This window comes from Paramormyrops kingsleyae, chromosome 16 (assembly GCF_048594095.1).
Source record: "Paramormyrops kingsleyae isolate MSU_618 chromosome 16, PKINGS_0.4, whole genome shotgun sequence".
Classification (NCBI taxonomy): domain Eukaryota; kingdom Metazoa; phylum Chordata; class Actinopteri; order Osteoglossiformes; family Mormyridae; genus Paramormyrops; species Paramormyrops kingsleyae.
In genome coordinates, this window is record NC_132812.1 from 24,504,338 (window position 1) to 24,522,831 (window position 18,494).

Consider the following 18,494-nt stretch of genomic DNA (forward strand, 5'->3'; position numbering starts at 1 on the left):
GGGATCATAGCTCGCTTCGGCAGTTACCCTGTCAAGGGTAATTCCAGAGCACCCCCTAGACGGGGGGGCCTCAGTTTGCCTGCCTGGCAGCCACTGAAAGGCGGTCCAGGCCGGGAGCCTGCCACGGCGGCAGGGCGGCTTCCAGTGCTGCCCGGCTCGGCCCGGCCCGGCCCGGCGCTCCCCGAGCCAATGGCCCTGACACAGCACTTTCACGGTGACATGACATTAAAAACAGCTTCAATTATGCAGAAAGCTTTCCTGTAAATCTCACCCTGGCAGAGGGGCTGTGCTACGCCGACGTCTGCCAGCAGCTGTGGGGGGGCAGGGGGGGAGGCACCGTGACATGGTCGCTAAGGATTAGGGGTGTGGAGAGTGGGCCAGAGCAGGAGCCCGCACACACACACACACACACCCTCTCACATTCACACGGGGTCTCTCTCATACACACACACACTCACTCTCTGTCAGTCTCTCTCTCTCTCACGCTATCTCACACTCTCTCGCATCGTCTCCACACTCCCCACTCCAGAGAGCCGAGTCTCCATCGAGGGGATTAATATACCCTCAGCATCTCATTAAAACACGTGCTGTAACGCTCTTCAGGAGAGCAGAACAAAGCTTAGTTTTAAGTAAACCCTTACCCGCGCCAGCCTTCGCTTTTAATTAATCCGGAAAGAAGGTGTAATTACACGGCTAGCAGACTCTCCACGGCAGATCTATGTGATCTGCTCCGTCTCTGGCCTGTCGTACCCACCTCTCAGAAACCAAAATCCCCTCTTTCAGTGTCTGTGTGTGCGTATGACGGCTGGCTTGGTGACCAACAATTAGCCAACAAATGACTGCGATAATCCACACTTGCCTGTATGAATACATACATGACTATTTGAATACAGGTCGGTAGAATGTTTCACGGACAAGATGGAAAAAAAGAGGCAGGGAGGGAGGTGTGGAGGAGGCTGACCCCCCCCATGGGAAAGGAGGGTGGAGAAGCATAGCTGAGATGTTTACTCTGTGAAGAAGGGAGCAGAGCTGCACAGCCTCAGAGAGTGAGCGTGGATCAGTCTTTGGGACTGTGCTTGGGGAGGGGGGGTGGGGGCGGGGGCTGAGGCATGGGGGGGGGGGGGGGGCAAAACTGAAGCATGTAGATACGCTGACACCCCCCTGAGCTCCTGAACACGAACAAACGTGCAGAAAGGAGACAGCTCTGAGGTATGGTGTGTCTGTCTGAGTGTACGGGGTGGGGGGGGGAATGTCTGTCTGACTGACTGTGTGGGTGGGGGGCTGGGGGGAGTCTGTCTGACTGACTGTGTGGGTGGGGGGCTGGGGGGAGTCTGTCTGACTGACTGTGTGGGGTGGGGGGGCTGGGGGGAGTCTGTCTGACTGACTGTGTGGGGTGGGGGGGCTCACCTTGCAGCTCACAGCCGAGCACCTCCATCCTCATCCCGATGCCCGCTGGGGACCACTTCTCAGGGTAGATGCGGACAAACTGGGCAGGAATCTCCTCAAAGCGGCGCACTTCCGGAGCGTCGTAGTGGGTGTTCCCTTCGAAGATCTGTGGGGGGGGGGGGGGGAGGGGCGTGTAAAGACCTATTTCAGAATGGCACATTAACCACCCCCCCCCCCCCACCGAAAGCACCACCTCCCAGTCAACACTGAAACATCACCACTCTTGATATCAAACTACAGGCTCCACCCAAACTTCAGGTTTACCCCCTTAAGAGGAAGCCCCCCCCCCAATTAAGCAATTAATGGCTGATATCCATCCATCCATCCATCCATCCATCTATCCATCATCTTCTAACCACTAATCCTAGTCAGGGTGACTGGGCATCTTCTATTCTGTTCTCCAGAGCGCACCCTGCTGGCTGCACATGGTCCTGCAGGCCACCTTCACCCTTATGCTCACCTTGGGCTGGCTGGTCTTGGTGTCCATGGCAAAGGTCCAGTCCCTGCCGGTCAGACTATGGGCTACCCGGTACTTCCGCACGAAGGCCCGGTTCTCTGCCCCCGAGCCGCCGTCGCCGCCGCGTGCCCCCTGCGTGATGATGCCATGCACCCTGCGGGGGGAGCCCAGGTCCACCTGCAGCCACTCCTGTCCCGCCGGTGGCTGGGTGGAGCTCGGGAACCAGCCGGAGCGGCTGCCCACCAGCCGGGCCTCACCGGGGTTCCAGTGGAGGTCCCGCGTGGAGGAGGCGGAGATCTGCGCCTCGGGGAGCAGGCCAGAGAGCATGCCCTGCATCTCCGAGCAGGGGGCGTCTGTCATGGAGGGGGGAATCAGTCAGGGCGGGTGGAGTCCCGGCTAAAGGAGACTGGCATTTTAAGGTGGCTGGGATGAAGGGCTCAGGGTGACGCCTGGGGATGAATAAGGAAACATGGGCAAGGCAGCGCGGAGCGGTTAACCCCGGACGCGCCAGAAACCCACCGGCATCCAAGCCCCCAATGGGTTAAAGCAAGTCGACCCTGGGAAGGAGAGCAAATGAGCCGAGTCACGCTGCTGAGACTCTGCCAGGCTGATGGGGAGGGACCATGAGGCGAGACAGCTGACGGCCGCAGGAGGCTGCACCGGACACAGGGGGGCGCTAATCACCCAGAGCTGACAACAGCCATTTCACACACACATGTCTGTGGTGGGCGTTCGGGGCCGGTATCGAGAGAAACAGAGCTGCAGGCCAGATTGTGGGCCACCTGCCCCCCCCCCCCCACTGTTCTACTCAGACTGGGCCGCCGAGCGTGACCCACGGGCCCCCTGTCTGCTAATGAGGGCCATTTCAGGCCTTTCATCTATGCTGGGTGCAGTGGGCGGACCCCCCTCCCCGGACAAAAGGGGGTCGCGTAACGTAATATCGGTGGAGTGTGAAGGAGCCATCGATGACGTCAGCGCTCTAGATCACCATTTGGGCCGTCTGCTGGGGGCAGACAAACAGAATTACAGCCCCCCAGGTAACCACAGACAGGCTAAGAATAGACCAAAGCGAATTATCCCTCCCTAAGCGGGCCCGATGAGTGGCATAACGTCGTGCGGCCCATAAGGACAGCGGCGGGGGGGGTACGTACCTGTGATTTGGCAGCCGTAGAGCTCGAAGCGTAGCGCAATCCCGTTCTGCCAGCTCTGTGGCCGGATGCGGACGAATCGGGCCAGAACGGGCTGTGGGATGCGGTTCAGGACCACCTCGGTGGGGTCCGTGTTGGCGTGAAAGATCTACAAGGAGACACATGGAAGGGCCGCATGATGGCGTGACGACGAACCTAGCCGTAGCGCCCTGGGGAAATGCACACGGCTTATTGCAGGGTGCAAACCCAGGGAAAGATTTCAGGAGGCCTCCCACCAGCAGGGGGCAGTCAGCCGAGAGGAGGCTAAGGGGCGGGACTCTTGTGGTGAGGAAAGGGGTGTGGCCAGGGCCTTCCTGAAGGGTGAACAGTGTAAACAGGTGCTGATTAGATCTGCCCCCATGACCCTAAAGCCCTGTGCTCAGGTCATGGAAGAGGGGGTCCTCTCTGCTCCCATCACTGAGCAACACGTGATGGCTCAGCGTAGCCCCTCCCCCACAGCACATGACCATTTATTAATCTATTCAACAAAAACAAACATGGAGGACAGGTGACTCCCCTGTCACTTGAGGTGGGGGGGCATGTTGCTGTGTCACGTTCGGGCCCTCGTGGCCGTCTAAGGTGTTGGGGGTGTTTTTCAAAACTTTCAGTACAATGGGCAGAATTAGGACCAGAGGAGCATCATGTTACTAAGGGTAGGGTATCTGGGGGGGGGGGGGGGACATTCAGGGCAGGCCAGGGGCGAGTCACAGCCTTTTCGAGTTTCGAGATAGGGGGGCTATCATTCTGACAGAGTCGCTGAGATCGTCTGTTAGCTGGAGCAGTATGCCCTTGCCCCTGATGTGGCGCAGCATGTGAGGGAGGGGGGCATGGGGGAGTGGCATTACCAAGACTGAATATGACATTAGAACTGACCCAGGGGGGGTCTGAGTGAGGCATGCAAGCTCTGTTTACATATGACTCCCAAACCATCTGTCCCAGAGCCACCCATCAGCATGTGTCCCCATGCCAAGCACGATGAAACAGGCCCCCGCCCCCCACTGAGCTAGACGGACTGGTGGGGGGGGCAGGAAGCAGGAAGGGAGGACGCCTTTTCGGTGTTCTCACAGCCGGAAGCCTCATGCTGACGGGCCAAACTCAGACTCAGGATCCGTCATCCCTGTAGGGAGCCTGGGGGGTGACACCCGACCCAGTGAGGGGTGAGTCTGGCCTGACTAACCGCTCTTCCCCGTAACCTCTCTGCTCAGGACATGCCGCAGCCTGTATCTGGGGTTTCCTGAGATCGCAGGAGCCATTTCACGGCCCTCTGCTTCCCGGCTCTCGTCAAGGTCCAGATCTAGTTACAATTCTGCTACCCTCCAGCAGGGGGCACCGATGGACTAATTGGCCAGGGGTATGTGGCGTGGCTTTGCTGAGCTGGCGGGTGCCTGTGAGAGATTTCCCCAGCGACCCTTCTGCCAGGCTGCGGAACAGCGATGTGGAGGGACACGGGAAGGACAGCGGGAGCACGGGAATCAGCCGCAGGAACGCAGCGAGAGGGGAGGTGGGTTGGGCATCATGGGAGGATGGAGCAGAGAGTCACGGTGACCCCCCCCATGCAAAGCACTGATGGGAGGCTGTGTGCATTGATGCAGAATGAGAAGCCCCCCCCTGCTGTCAGAGTAGTAGGATCGCGGTCTGGCAAAGACCCAGGCTGCTAACCCTGTCTTTGAAATCTCTCTAAGGGTGTGTGTGTGTGTGTGTGTGTGTGTGTGGGTTGCGGGGGGTAGTTTGCTGGCACAGAGCCATCAGGCCTCACTCTGCCTGAAGCTAACGACCCCGGGGGAGATGGCGTCAGCAGGAAGAGTCCCGCTTGACACCTCCCTGCAGAAGCTGGGCCCGCAGGGAGCATGGTGATAGCTAGGGGGCGCTCATCCAGATTTATTTCTCCACTTTTTGCCCTGTGTGCAGTAACGACATGTGCTCTGAAAGATGCGCTTCTGTTTCCCAGCATGCAAGGCCTGCGAATGTCACACCCCCCCACAGCGCTGCTGTAGAGGGGGCGGGGCCTCAGGAGACTGTGCCCACGTTTATAGGAAGAGCCAACGGGGATCCAGAGAGCATGTAAACGGAGTTTAGCAATACAAAAGATTTAATTCCCTCGACTGGAGTACCGAATACGTGTTAAGCAGCATGTTCGTCCTACACTCTACACGTACATGCACGCGATGCGGATTTCACCAACACACAGCGTGCATTTCAGAAACTGATGAATATGACTATATAATGCTCGACAGAAACTGTAATAAGTCACTGCTGGTAGCGTTTTTTTTTTTTTTATTACATATGGCAGGAAAAAGTGACGTTGAGGAAATTGCCGCATCAATCGAAATGGACATATGTAAACTCAAGACCCGTCATGGTGGAAAAAAATGTGACACGGGGGACTGCTGTCAGAAGCTGGCAAATAAGATGAGAGATGTACTGCAACATCACAGGGACGTCCAGGCTGGAATAAACACAGCGCCTTATTATGACATCACAGCGACTCAGGAGTCTATGATGATTCTGGATCAGGGTGCTTTGCACAGCAGAGCCTGACGGATTGGTCCGATTCCCCTCTCTGTATGGCAGGAAAGGTCGGACAAGCGATGGGCACTGTCAAATCCATGACATCCCAGCCGGGTGAACCGTCACCAGAGCCAATCAGGCATGGATCGGTGCCGCCAAAGGCCAACTCCCTCCACCTTGGACCTGGGATTGGACTGCAGGGGGCGCCAGTTAGAGATTCTTAACCAGGTCACAACAAAAAACAGGTCACCCTGCCACATCTTACCTGCCATGACATGGACGATGTGGCAGCAGAGCTGAATGAGGTTTACAGAGGAGATCTACCGCTGAGCCCGTGAATCATATATGGCCGTGAATCGCATTAATTTTGACCACCCCCTGGGTGGTGTGGGAGGAGACAAAAAGGGAGCCTCTCGCCTTGGAAGACGGCGATGTCCATCTGAAATGCAGGACGTCTCTCGGCGGGGCACTTTTCACGAGCAGTAGGAGGGGGGGAGTGTCCGGCTTGGACTCCGGTCCAAGTGAAACGGGAAATGGTGCCGCTGAGGGCAGAGTCGCACGGAAAGCATGAGCATGGTGCGACACACACACGCACGTGCAAGGGGGGCTCAGAGCCATCGCTCACGATTCACAAAAGACCCCCTGGCAAAGCCAGCTGAGCATTCCTTAATAAATCCAAACAGAGGCACCGTCACGTCTCAAATACAGGGATGCTGACATTCCCCCTGAGACAGCCTGTGCCGCAGTGGGGCCGCCGTCACTCTGCCGGCCTGCCCTCCAGCTGCCGGCCTGCCGTGGGGCTGCCGTCACTCTGCCGGCCTGCCCTCCAGCTGCCGGCCTGCCGTGGGGCTGCCGTCACTCTGCCGGCCTGCCCTCCAGCTGCTGGCATCCTGCACAGCGGATGTGCTCTAAACAGGATTTCCAGCTCTTCTCGGTAATAAAGAAAACAGATTCGGGGCCTGTGACACCGGCAGGTTGCTTTGAAGGCCACTCTTCCCTCAGCGTGCTGTTGATTCAGCATCTCTAATTTATTTCTCCCTTTCCTGTCCCTCCCCCGGTCTGCTAGCGGCTATTCTCTCCCCTGCTCTGTCAGCAGCCCTGCCTCTTTGACCCTGATGCTGCCATTGAAGAGGATGCTCATGGGAAATGTAGTCATCCCACCCCAAGGTTGCCGCTGACCCCCAAAGGCTTTGTCTCTGCTCAATGTTCCCTCCAACCCCCCCACTGCTCCTGTGGTACTCCTCCTCCCGGGACAGTTGGATGCAGCAACGGCAGGACATGGCACCGGATCACGCGATGATCCACCTGGCCCTGCCCTTCCGAGCACGAAGCCTGATATAGTCAACGAGTAAAAGTTTGATGGAAACTGCAGCATCAGCATTTCCAGACCCACACCCCCCTCCCCACACACACATAGCCCCCCCCCACTCAGTTTGGTTACCCACCACAAAATGCCCTTAAGCTTGAGCACCCTGACAGCTTTGCGCGAATGATAAATAGTGGGATTGTATATGCAGCAGGGCCGTTAACCCCCACCCCCCCCCATCCCTGCACCCAGGGGCCCACCTTGTGGTTTTTCCCGTGGCGATACATCATCCAGTCCTCGCCGTTGGTGCTGACCTCCAGCTTGAAGGTGGTAACAAAGTAGGAGGTCTGTGTCTGCTTGGAGATGGCGCCCTGGCTGGCAATGCCGGTCAGCACTTTCAGGAAGTTCAGGTCCACCTGGGCAGGCCGGTGAGGATGACGAGGGGAGAGGAAGAAGGAGGGAAAGCCATGGTTAATTTAGCCGGCTCCATGGAAGGAGGGAGCCCGGTGCTGGGAAGGAGCCTTGGGACGCTCCCCTGGGCTGGCCGATCGATGGGGACGAGGCTGGAGGCCGCTGTTATCTCTGTGGCGGCTGCGGTGATAATTACCGGCAGATTCTGCACGATAGGTGTGATTTTTCACTCAGAGCGAGTTGCGCGTCCGGTGTCGCGCCCGGCGTGCTTCCAGCGAGGCTCTCTCACTCCCGGTTTGCCCGAGCGTGTTCAGAGCCGTGCGGACGCCTCGTTATCCGTCAGAGGGACAGGTGTGGCGTTCGACCACCGCCCCCCACCTACCCCCCTCAATCTGAGCCACGGCCGAGGGAAGACAAACGCACTCGGACACAAAAATCGATAGCCCCGAGGATTCCCGCTAAGTGTTTATTCCGTGGAAAGGACCCTCATCAGTCAGGGGGCAGTTACCAGCAGAGCGCGGGAAAGGCAGCGCGACGGCTGCCATCTTCTAGCCGAGCAAAACCGAAGAAAGTTCTAGAACACAAGCTCGATGTGTGCTGGACGGCTGCTCTGGACTTTCAAAGCGTCCCTCTCGGCTAACCAAGAGCCAGACAGACCCCCACCCCCCACCCCCCACCCCCGACGGTGTGAGAATAAACGGCACACCAGCTGGAGCTGCTTTTAACACCTCTCTGCCGCTGGACCCGTATCAGTCATCGCTCGCTGTTCTATCATTAGATGCCCCCCCCCGACACCTGCCTCCTTACATTAACTGTTTCATTGTCCTAAGTGTCCTGCTCCTGCCTGTTGAGTAGTGGCTTGAAGTTCTCGTGTTTCTCTCCCCTGGCCGTGTGTGTGTGTCGGTGGGGGGGGGCAGGCAGGCATTTGGGGGCCCACCTGGATGTACTCTTTGTTGCTGTCATCGCTGGGCGTCCAGGCGTTGTCATCATTGTTGAGACGCGCCTGGCGGGGTGACCAGCGGCCATCCGTGTAGGAGGAAGAGGCGGTGATCTGCTCGTCCGAGATCTTCTTGGACTCCATGCCGAAAGGTGTGCTGCAGTGGAAGCCTGGGGCGAGGGGAGGGGGGGGGTTCAATGTGACCGAGCACCCCAGGATGGATGGATGGCGAGTAACAGGGAGGGAGGAGGTACTCACTGTTGCTGACTTGCTTTTGCGTCATGTTGTATCGAGCCGAGAAGCCATCCTTGGCCACCGCCATGTCCGTGTGGAAGGTGAGCGACAGCAGGCCCGTGGAGGAGTGGATCTCAGGCGGGGGCTTGGTGCCGCAGTAACGTCCGATCATTGGCCCCACTGCCAACACAGAGCCATCAAGACGCTGAACGGGCTGCACCCCGGACATTTCAAAGCAATCAAATGGCTCCCTGTACTGAACAAGGGGGGGGCCTTCTCTCTCACACAGGAGACCCATCTGCCTCTCCCCCCAGCCCCCCCCAGCTCCCAGACGCCATCTTGTGGATGCTTCTGCTTTCTATCTGGTTTACTGAGACACGTTTTTTTCCTCCATGTAGGCCAAGTGAAGAACATAGTGACCGGGAGGGGTGAGGTGCCCCTCCCCACTCTGTATTAAATGCCCCTGTGGCCCACAGCCCCGCCGAGATTCTGAGGGATGGACGCCGTTAAGGGAGGGTCGAAACAAACGTCGATCGATTCAGGGCATTGATTTTTCTTTTAGGGAGAGTGGGCACTTCAAAGGGCCTCTTGAACAAATGGTCAGAAAAAAACAATCTGACCCATCAACAAGATGGAACCATGGTACCTAATTGAGGGCTCCCCCCGCCCCCCCCCCCCATCAATCAACACGTTCCTCCAGTCTGTCTTCCCTTTTTTGAGTTTACCCTGAGGGAGTGGCCCTTCCTCTGAGGAAGACGAGGTAGAGAGACAGGTGGGGGGGGGCCATGGTGACACACCAGGAAACAGGAAAGTCCCCCCCCCCCGCTAGTTTGGCTCTGCTGTCCCAGCTCTCCCTGGCTTGCCAAGTTCTCTCATTTTGGGAGGGTGTTACATCCTGCACTCTCAGCCTGATAAAAATAAAATATCCTGGTATCTGTGTCCGATTAAACATTAGCACAGCTGCAATCCCCACCCTCGACAAATACCTTAAATAACGGACATAATGGCTTTCTGGCCGGCCTGGTGTAAACCCGGGACTCTGGACTCTGTTCTTGGCCACAGCCGGCAACGTGTCACATGCCAGGGCGCATATAAGCCGCTGCTGCCACTGCTGGGGGGGCATAATGCCCCATGTGTCGTAGCATTTAGTTGCTTACACATGGTGGCACGTGGCCCCGCCCCCCATCTGTTCATTGACCTCCCCGATCTCGAACCAGCAACGCCCCCCCCCCTCGATCCACAACCTGCTGTAACGCTGACGACCCGTCATGTCGGGACTCACCCTGCGGCAGGCCGTCCCACAACTCCAGCCAGTCGTACTTGCAGTCCGACTCGCCGATTATCAGGGGATCGTTTTCCAGGTCAAAGGTCAGGAAGGTGAGGATTATATCCATGCGCGGTGGGGCAACGATGATGAAGTTGCACTCCAGGTTGTGGGGGTACTTGTCGGGGAACCCTGGCGATTCAATCACGCCGGACTGGCTGGTGAAGTTCCGAGAGCAGAAGTCCGAACCTGGAATGATTCATGACACACGTGGCATTTGTGGGGTGGGTAGGATGTGGTGGCCATTTGAAAAACAGCTGTGATCCAGGAAAGATAACGAACAGCAGGAGGACAGGCAGAGGGCAGGGAAAACATAAGAGGCCGATATGCATTCTGAGATACCGTGTGCATTAAAACAAGTTCGCCCTTCAGAGGCAAGAAAAACCCTCCTGTTCTGCTCTAAGAGCAAACTGGAAGGGGCATTTGGCTGTTTTGTTCAGCTGGGATTCACCGGCACCCCCCTTCGCCCCCACCCTCTTCCTGGTTCCTGTAACAAAGGTTACAGGGCACTGCAGAACCTCATTAATGTACATACAGGATGTGAGTATAGGTGACGACAGGGTCCTGTTTCCCGTCTTACTAAAGGTTATGATTTGACGAGTTTAAGTTGTGGCAGCCTGACTGGCACCTAAAAGCAGCTTGCAAATTTTTACCTATTTGTACAAGTCTGGGTTAAGTGTCATCCTGAAGGGTACCGCGGCAAATGGAACGGAAGGCCTGCTTTTACCTCGCGGCACAAGCATCGGCGCTAACAGACCCGAACGAAATCGCTAGAGGAACGCCAACATGCAGAGTCAGCGAAAGCGTGCCTTGCGACCCGATGCCCCTCAATGAGGTCTGCCCGACACGCCTCGGCTCGGATTTTACACCCCGTCTGTTTGGCTGTCAACATCTTAGGAGCTAAACTGAGGTAAAACTGGGTCACGGAGTAAATTCGTAGGGAAAATGCAGAGTGGAAAAGCAAACGAGCACAGAAGCAGACAAACAAGTATATACATAAACAGACTAACAAGTAAAGACAAACAAGCACATACAAAAACAGACTAAAGACAGACAAAAATAGAAAAAGAAACCACCACATGAAAAAGCTAACAAGTAAACAAAACAAAAATACCGACTAACAAGCACAAAAACAAAAAAAGACAAGCACAAGAACAGACAGACAGATGAAAATCAAACTCGAGCAGGCTGATATTCATAAATAAACTTTAAAAAGTTATTTAGCATTCTCAGGAAGGAGTTCAGGCCTCACTTAGACTGCTATTCCAACCCAAACAGAGAGTGTATAAAGTTGCACACAGCACTCTGGGCTTGTGTTTATGATTCCCTAATGGAAAAGCATCTACCACAGCTAGGTGTGATTCCTATCAGTGGCCAAAAATAATGCACGGTTATTTTCTCAGGCATTCCAGTTACCGAGGCTGGGGATGCCACCCGGTCAAACTTCCACCTATAGGAGAGGAGTCATATATCACCTAGAAACGCGAGTCACAACACGGCAGGAAGGACAAACTGCGGACGTAACGGTATTCCACTAAACAAATGGAGTGCAGATGCAGACGCAGGACAGGGGAGTGACACAAGCTCCCTGACTCTCCAGCTCTCCTCAGGACTCCACGCTGCAGCACACGAGACTCTGCGGCTGATGGCTGACACACGTGCAGGGGGGACACGTGCACAAGCGCACATGCATGGGTGGCATCTGACAGGTAATGGACGGCTTCATTTTCACATTCCCGGGATAGGGGCAGCGGGGCTGCTGACATCCTCCGAAATAGGTGCCGTGGGACTGGGGGCCGGCGCAGGGCAGCCGGCCGGGACATACGGCCAATCAGGTGGCGGCGGGCGGCCCGGCAGCCGGGTGACTGCAATTCCGGGCCTATTTATACACACAGCCTCATCTGCTGCGACCTTGGCTGAGGCCAGGCGAGGTCGGCCATGGAAGGGCAGGACGCCACCTGCTCCGGAGGACAAGCACACGCTCAGCACCTCCGCTTTGCTACTCCTCCTGCCCTATTGGTCAGTGGAGATGGTGCCCCGGACCTGTGGGGCTCTACAGAGGTTAAGGGGGGCCCGACTGAGAAGCCTCCATCCCAAATGAAGCCCTCTTTGCACCACTGTTCCTCTTGGCTTGAGGACAGGTGACAGGAGTAAGGTGACAGTGACAGGGCACATGGGACATGCTCCCCAGGGGACAGAGAGATGGCGGCTCCTCTTCACAAACATGCCATTACAAACAATGATGCACGAGCGTCTTTGTTGTGGTGCGCACACCCTGAGCTCCTGTCACTGAGGCCATGGCACTAGTGCCTCCTGGGGGCCAATCAGAGGATGCACAGGTAAATCCAGTGAGCCTTTGCAGTGTCGGCGCAGTGGGCGTGCACCTGCAGGTGGTGTGAACACGAAATCACTTACGGGTGGCGGATCTGTATGTGCGCGTACGTGTCTATGCGTGACGAAAGTCCCACCCCTTCCAATTGGTTCATTCCATTCGATGGCCCCGCCCCCCAATCTGCGATCGCAGCAAGCTGGGACTGGCGAGATGCTTTCTTTCAGGGATAGCTGGCCGGCCGGGTTAATGGGTGTTGCAGTGACTTTCAGGGTGGCTTCACGATCAAGCAGCCTGCCATTGGCCAGCATACACCAACAGCTGCCCCAGCTACGGGCTTGCCGATGCGACAGCTATGTTTTTCACAGGAATATGCTAACTGGCTTAATGCTAAGACCGGCGGCACATCAGCACTGTGCGGCACGTCCGCGGGAGACACCTGGTGCTGGCCGGCTGTCAATCACAGACAGCCATGCTCGCTCCCAACCCAGGAGGACCTGGGGGGGGTGAAGAGGGGCTCCAAATGAGGGTGGTATGGGAGGTGGAATAGGCAGAAAGGAAAGGAGGAAAGGAGAGGTATCTGCATAGGGGCGACAACAATGATGGTGGTACATCAGAGTTTTGGTGGGGGTGCTTCAGAAACACCCCCCCCCCCCCAGCTGGCTCTCCATGTTGCTACCAGTGAAAAGCTGGAAATGCAGCGACTGCATCCAAGTCACAGCCAGCTAAAAGTTAAATGGTGCTGATCTATTAAAGTCCATATGTGCCGGTAAAACCGTGTGGTTTTTGTTTTATTTTTCGGGTCCCTCTTAATCATTCTCCTCCCAATTCACAAAAAGGCCCCTCCCTGAGGAGAGGCCGACATATTTTTAGGCTTCTGGCGGAGTCCTGTTCTACATGGCAGGTCTTTGGAACATAGTGAAAAATCATCCATTCAATAACTTACAGGACAAAGTGTTCTGGCTGAGGGCAACCCGGCCAAATCCCAGAGACACCCAGAGGTACATTGCTGCGGGAGAAAGGCTTGATTTCCTGTTAGACTGAGCCTCCCAGCTGTGTGTGTGTGGAGGGGGGGGGTGTTCCTCTATGTTACATATTTCTGTGTATCGCTTAGAGGGAGTCCCCCCACTCCACACACACACACACACACGCAAACATACACACACATGCAAATACACACACACGCATGGACAGACAGACAGACACAGACACACACACGCATGGACAGACAGACACACACACACACACACGCATGGACAGACAGACAGACACAGACACAGACACAGACACGGACAGACAGACACAGACACACACACACGCATGGACAGACAGACAGACACAGACACGGACAGACAGACACAGACACACACACACACGCATGGACAGACAGACACAGACACACACACACGCATGGACAGACAGACACAGACACACTCACACACACAAAGCACTGCCATACGGGGGCTCCTTACTTGTCTTTTCTGCTTTTTCTTTCCTTTCCCTATTTAATGAGTACACAGCATTTTTGGATGACATGGCAGAGGCCTGGGATGTTAAGCTAATGTGGTGGCTGGAGTAGCGTAAGTGCATGCTGCGTTGCAACACCTCATCTGTCTCTGTCACACTCACACACACACACACACAGGTACTCACAGGAAAACACGCTCACAGACAAAAGCGCTAACATGCTCTCACACACAAATGCCATCACAGGCAAATCTGCTCACAGGCAAACGCATTTACAACAAAGACACTCACAGGCAAACACATTCATTGCAAATGCACTCACAGGCAAAACCTACTCACAGGCAAACACACTCACAGGCAAATGAACTCACAGGCAAATGCACTCATAGCAAACATGCTCACAAGGAAATGCACTCACAGCAAATGTGGTCACAAGAACACACTCACAGCAAACGCACTCACAGGCAAACATGCTCACAGACAAAAGCACTAACACACAAACATGCTTTTAAGCGCACTCACACATAAATGCCTTCACAGGCAAATGCACTCATAAGACCCACTCACAGGCAAATGCACTCACAGGCAAATGCACTCACAGCAAACATGCTCACAGGCAAATGCACTCACAGCAAACACACTCACAGGCAAACACATTCATAGCAAATCCACTCACAGGCAAAACCCACTCACAGGCAAATGCACTAAGAGCAAACACACTCACAGCAAATATGGTCACAGGCAAATGCACCATCCATAGACCCATGCCAGCAGGGGGTTTCTGACATTCCCGTTTTACTGTCATTACCTCTAACCCCAAATCTGATAAAAAAAACACTTCAATTTCTTCTTGTACTTCTTTTAAAAAGGAGATGAAGTTCTTAAAAAGGCATTTATCTTCCTATCAAGCCTGAAGAACCTGTCCCCATGCACACGTTACCTCCCACTCACACCGGCAGCTCAGGGACAACACTCACATTCCGCTCTGAATGACAATTTACGTCTCACTCTGGGTGACAGCCTCCGCCTACAGAGATGGAACATGCCGCTCACACCTGCCACTAGTCCTTGGGGGTGGAGGGTGGTCCGGAAATGGTATCCGTTTTCAGCTGTGAGCTGTTTAAAGCCTCGCTTCCCCTCAGCCCATGCCCCCAAACCACAGAGTATTCGAACGATGCTGGTGGCTGTAACCCCTGCCCCCGGCAGACAGCAAGAGGGCGCCCCGGTGCCGACTCAGTGCAGAACGTGGACCAGCACGAGTGTTGTGTTTGTAACATCAACCGCCGACCCCCCACCCCACCCCCCATGGAGAAGAGATCAAAACTCAATTAGGCGGGCATTTCAGGAATGGTCTCTGAACAGCGACACCTGTGAATGTTACCCCCCCCCCCCCATAACAACAGGACGCCTAGGGCCCTAACAGAGAACATGGCATCATTGTATTCCTCTGGCTTTCAATATACCGTCCCCCTCCCCCGGGCCATGCTGCTGGTACAAGGACAGACCCCACACGGTAACGCCTAGACGACAGGAAGAAACACATTGAAGCTGCTTCCTGTTTTGGTCAAGCTTCCAGTGCTGATCACTGCCGCTTTTATTATTACTCTTTTGCTTAACAGATATCAGTATCCTGGATACTGGTAACAACTTCCCCTCTTCACAATTGAATGCTTCCCCCTTAATTATATAGCTGGATATTTACTGAAGCAATTCGAATCCCTGAAGTAATGCAGAGCCCGTCCTTACTGAGACTGCAACAAGCTCTTCGAGAACAAGGACCTGTTACCTAAGAACCACTTATCTACAGCTCAGGAATGGTTCTGCACCTTGATGACTTAAGCAAGGTGCTTGGGCTGAAGTGTAGCTGTAAAATCACAAGCTGCTTTGCATAAAGGGGTCAGTGAAGTACAGGACATCACCGCAGGAGGTAACACAACGGTCAGAATCCTGACGACCACAATGCGACCGGTGGAGGCTGGGGCACTGACCTGTGCGCAGGATCTCGTAGCGCAGCGAGAAGCCCGCCCCCTGGTGGGCGTAGTCGGAGACAAACTTGATGTGCAGCACAGGCCCAGAGGAGACGATGGGGGGCGGGGCGATGTTGCTACAGTGCTTGCCCAGCAGGTCAGCGGACTCCGAATTCCCATCACGTATCTCAATGAAGTCGTACCTGAGGAGATGGAAGGGGTCAGCAGGAAAGCCTTTGAAGATGCTTGCAGCAGCTGCACAGAACTGCGGACCCATTACCGCCCAGTCCGGGAGCCCTCTGACCCTCCAGCAGAATTTAAAGTGCACCAGTCTCCCTTGGACAGGTGCAGAGAGGGGGACTACAGAACCGACACCAGAACCCAAAATCAGGGTAACAGGCAGGGGTGGTGCTAGACATTTTGGAACCCAAGAAAACATATCATATTGGGCCTCCAACACAGCCCAATGTCCTAAATATTTTAGGGCCCCTTGGAATAGTCCTAACTTTCCCCCTCTTTACGGTACCCATGGTAACAAGCACAGAACTGTTCCGGTCCCAAACGTCGTTCCGTCCCGAAAAAGCCCCTGTCCTGAGGCCCTGACCCTTCTGGGGATCCACCCCCCCTGCCCCCACCCCTGCCGCTGCCGCCCCAAACGAGTCCAATCTAATTTAGCTGTGATGCATATAAATCAGTTATCACAGCGAAGGCTTCGCACCTCCGAGCGGAAACGGACTCTCACAGCAGAAGGAGCAGTGCTGGCTGGCATCATAACGACCCAGCGACGCAGAAAAAACACCAGCTAGCCTCCTATTCAAGGCCCAAATTATTCTTGTCACTTCAGCGACTGAAAGTCAGGCCCTAAAACCTTCCGCAGTAAACAAATAAAGAAGATAACAGGCTACTGGCCCAGTGGGGCAAGACAATGGGGACCAAAGTGATGGCAGAACTGGCCCGACTGGCTAATAAGGCTTGCTCACTCGGCGTGAAACGGACATCAACCTTGCAAGGACGGGCCTGGGCGGAGTCACGGAGCAGGTGGGTCTGGCCTCCAGGCTTCGGATCCAGGTCTCCAGCCCTGGGGACCACACCCAGCTGATGGTAGGATAGTACTATCAGGGGAAAATCATCTGTCACCAGGCTGTGCAGGATGCCTTAGACAGAGCCTTTAACAAGCCAAGTGAGACCATTTTACCCCGGGGGCGGAACGCAGGGAATGCCGTCCACAGCCCTGATGTCCCCAGAGGGCCACTATTTACCCGGTCAGAGTCCTCGTGGAGTTGTGGCGGTCACGACGTTCACCACGCATCTGCGTACGTATGACGTTATGTTTCCGAGCTCCCGCCATTGGCTGGTGAGCACAATGTCAAAAATAAATTGCTCAGCTCTGTGGGGGGGGAGGTGAGGTGACTGACTATTTACCCCTCGCCTCCTGCCTCGCTGCAGTGACAGAGTCATCTGCCACGGATCATGTGACCAGCATTATTGTGCCGAGGTAGGGGGTGTTGGTGGGGGGCAAACAGGCACTCGTCCCTGTGTAACGGAATCCATCAAGTGTCCCGCCATGCCTCCTAACTTCCACCCCTTGCTACAGGGACCGAAAATAGCCTCCCAACCCCCCCCCCATGCCTTGCCCGTCCGTCTGTGTCCTTCCCCTGTTCACTCGGGTCACAGTCCTTCTCGCCCCATCACCTGCCATTCCTATCATGGGAACCCGTTCACTGATATCCTGCCCCGGGTAGAAACGAGCCACCAGCACGAGTAGCTTGGGGGGGCGGGTGTTTGGGGTGCCTTTCTCTGGGTGAAGTATTAGTAAGTTTTCAATAGGCTAATGACAGTACAGACTGAGGCTCCACTGCCCAATCAGGGATATTTATGAGTGACTTCGCCCGGCTGATGTAGTCCTCCACTGTTTCCCGGAGATATGGGCTTAAAATAATGCCGGTGATATTTACTTAACTGATGTGGTCCTGCTGTTACGTAGAGCCAGGGGAGGGGTTCAGTGCAGCAGGGTTTGTCCATTTGGGCGTTTGTTCTGTTACCGTTAAACAAGCTGTTGCATATTCCAGTGAGTGAAGTCCTCTAAGTCTCCATTCATGATGAGCTCTACAACAATCTGAAAATCGTGCCCTTGGCTGCCCACGGGCCCCGAGCCGCTCACCCACCCTCCACGCCTCCCAATGAGTCCCGAGAAGGCGACAGCGTCTATGCTGAAGTTTCTCTGTGTGTGGGGGAATATTTAGGCCTCTCCTTATTTCCAGTGACAGTGGCTCTGGTGTACTGGCATTGGTCGGCTGGACATGCACTGGGAGACTATAAATGACAGCTACAGAACCGGGGATGGGGCTTTCTGGTAGGAACAGTCCCATTCAGGTGAGGAGGTACCTCCCTGTTCGGCTGCCCCACCCCTCTCCACCATAACAAACACTGCATCTCCCATGGGTCTGTCTCACGCCACACCAGTGAGGGACAGCTTGTTTACCAAGCCCTCCCCAATCCCAAGCCACTCTTCCCGCCATCAGCCGTTAATTGTCTTTCGCACATTTGCTGCCTCTCAGCCTGGGAGTTAGTTTCACACCTATATGGTACCCCCCCCGGCACACAAAGCCGTGGTACCACCCAGTCCCCCCCTCACCCTACTCATGGTCTGGCCCACTTCTTGAGCGCACCAGGCCTCAACCCAGATTACCGACAGCATATGAAGGCTACGTTTCGTCATGGAGACCGTGGCTTCCAAAAGGACAGCCGATGTCTTGTGAGGAGTGACAGCAGGGAGCAGGAGAATGTGAAGCCCAACCTGAGTGTGCTTATTGCTGTCCCTGAAGCTTTGGAGTGCGCACTCCACCGGACAGAAGGCTGCCGAGTGCCAAACTGACGGAAAGCACTCGATGAACTTTAGTGAGCTAAACGCTGATTCTCTT

At 55.3% G+C, this 18,494-nt stretch overlaps 1 protein-coding gene across 4 annotated transcripts in view; it reads right to left on the reverse strand.

Moving 5' to 3' along the window:
* The window catches only part of LOC111858343 (neuropilin-2-like), a 47,661-nt gene that overhangs the window by 15,227 nt on the left and 13,940 nt on the right, over nt 1-18,494 (reverse strand). For 2 of the 4 annotated variants that reach the window (XM_023840021.2, XM_023840022.2), the window contains exons 3-10: nt 15,595-15,776; nt 9,769-9,999; nt 8,511-8,666; nt 8,253-8,422; nt 7,165-7,320; nt 3,055-3,199; nt 1,907-2,256; nt 1,408-1,552 (exon numbers count right to left, since the gene is read on the reverse strand). In XM_023840021.2, the coding sequence (XP_023695789.2) occupies nt 1,408-1,552; nt 1,907-2,256; nt 3,055-3,199; nt 7,165-7,320; nt 8,253-8,422; nt 8,511-8,666; nt 9,769-9,999; nt 15,595-15,776 (1,535 nt within the window). The other 2 variants (XM_023840023.2, XM_072700894.1) reach the window with 2 other exon arrangements.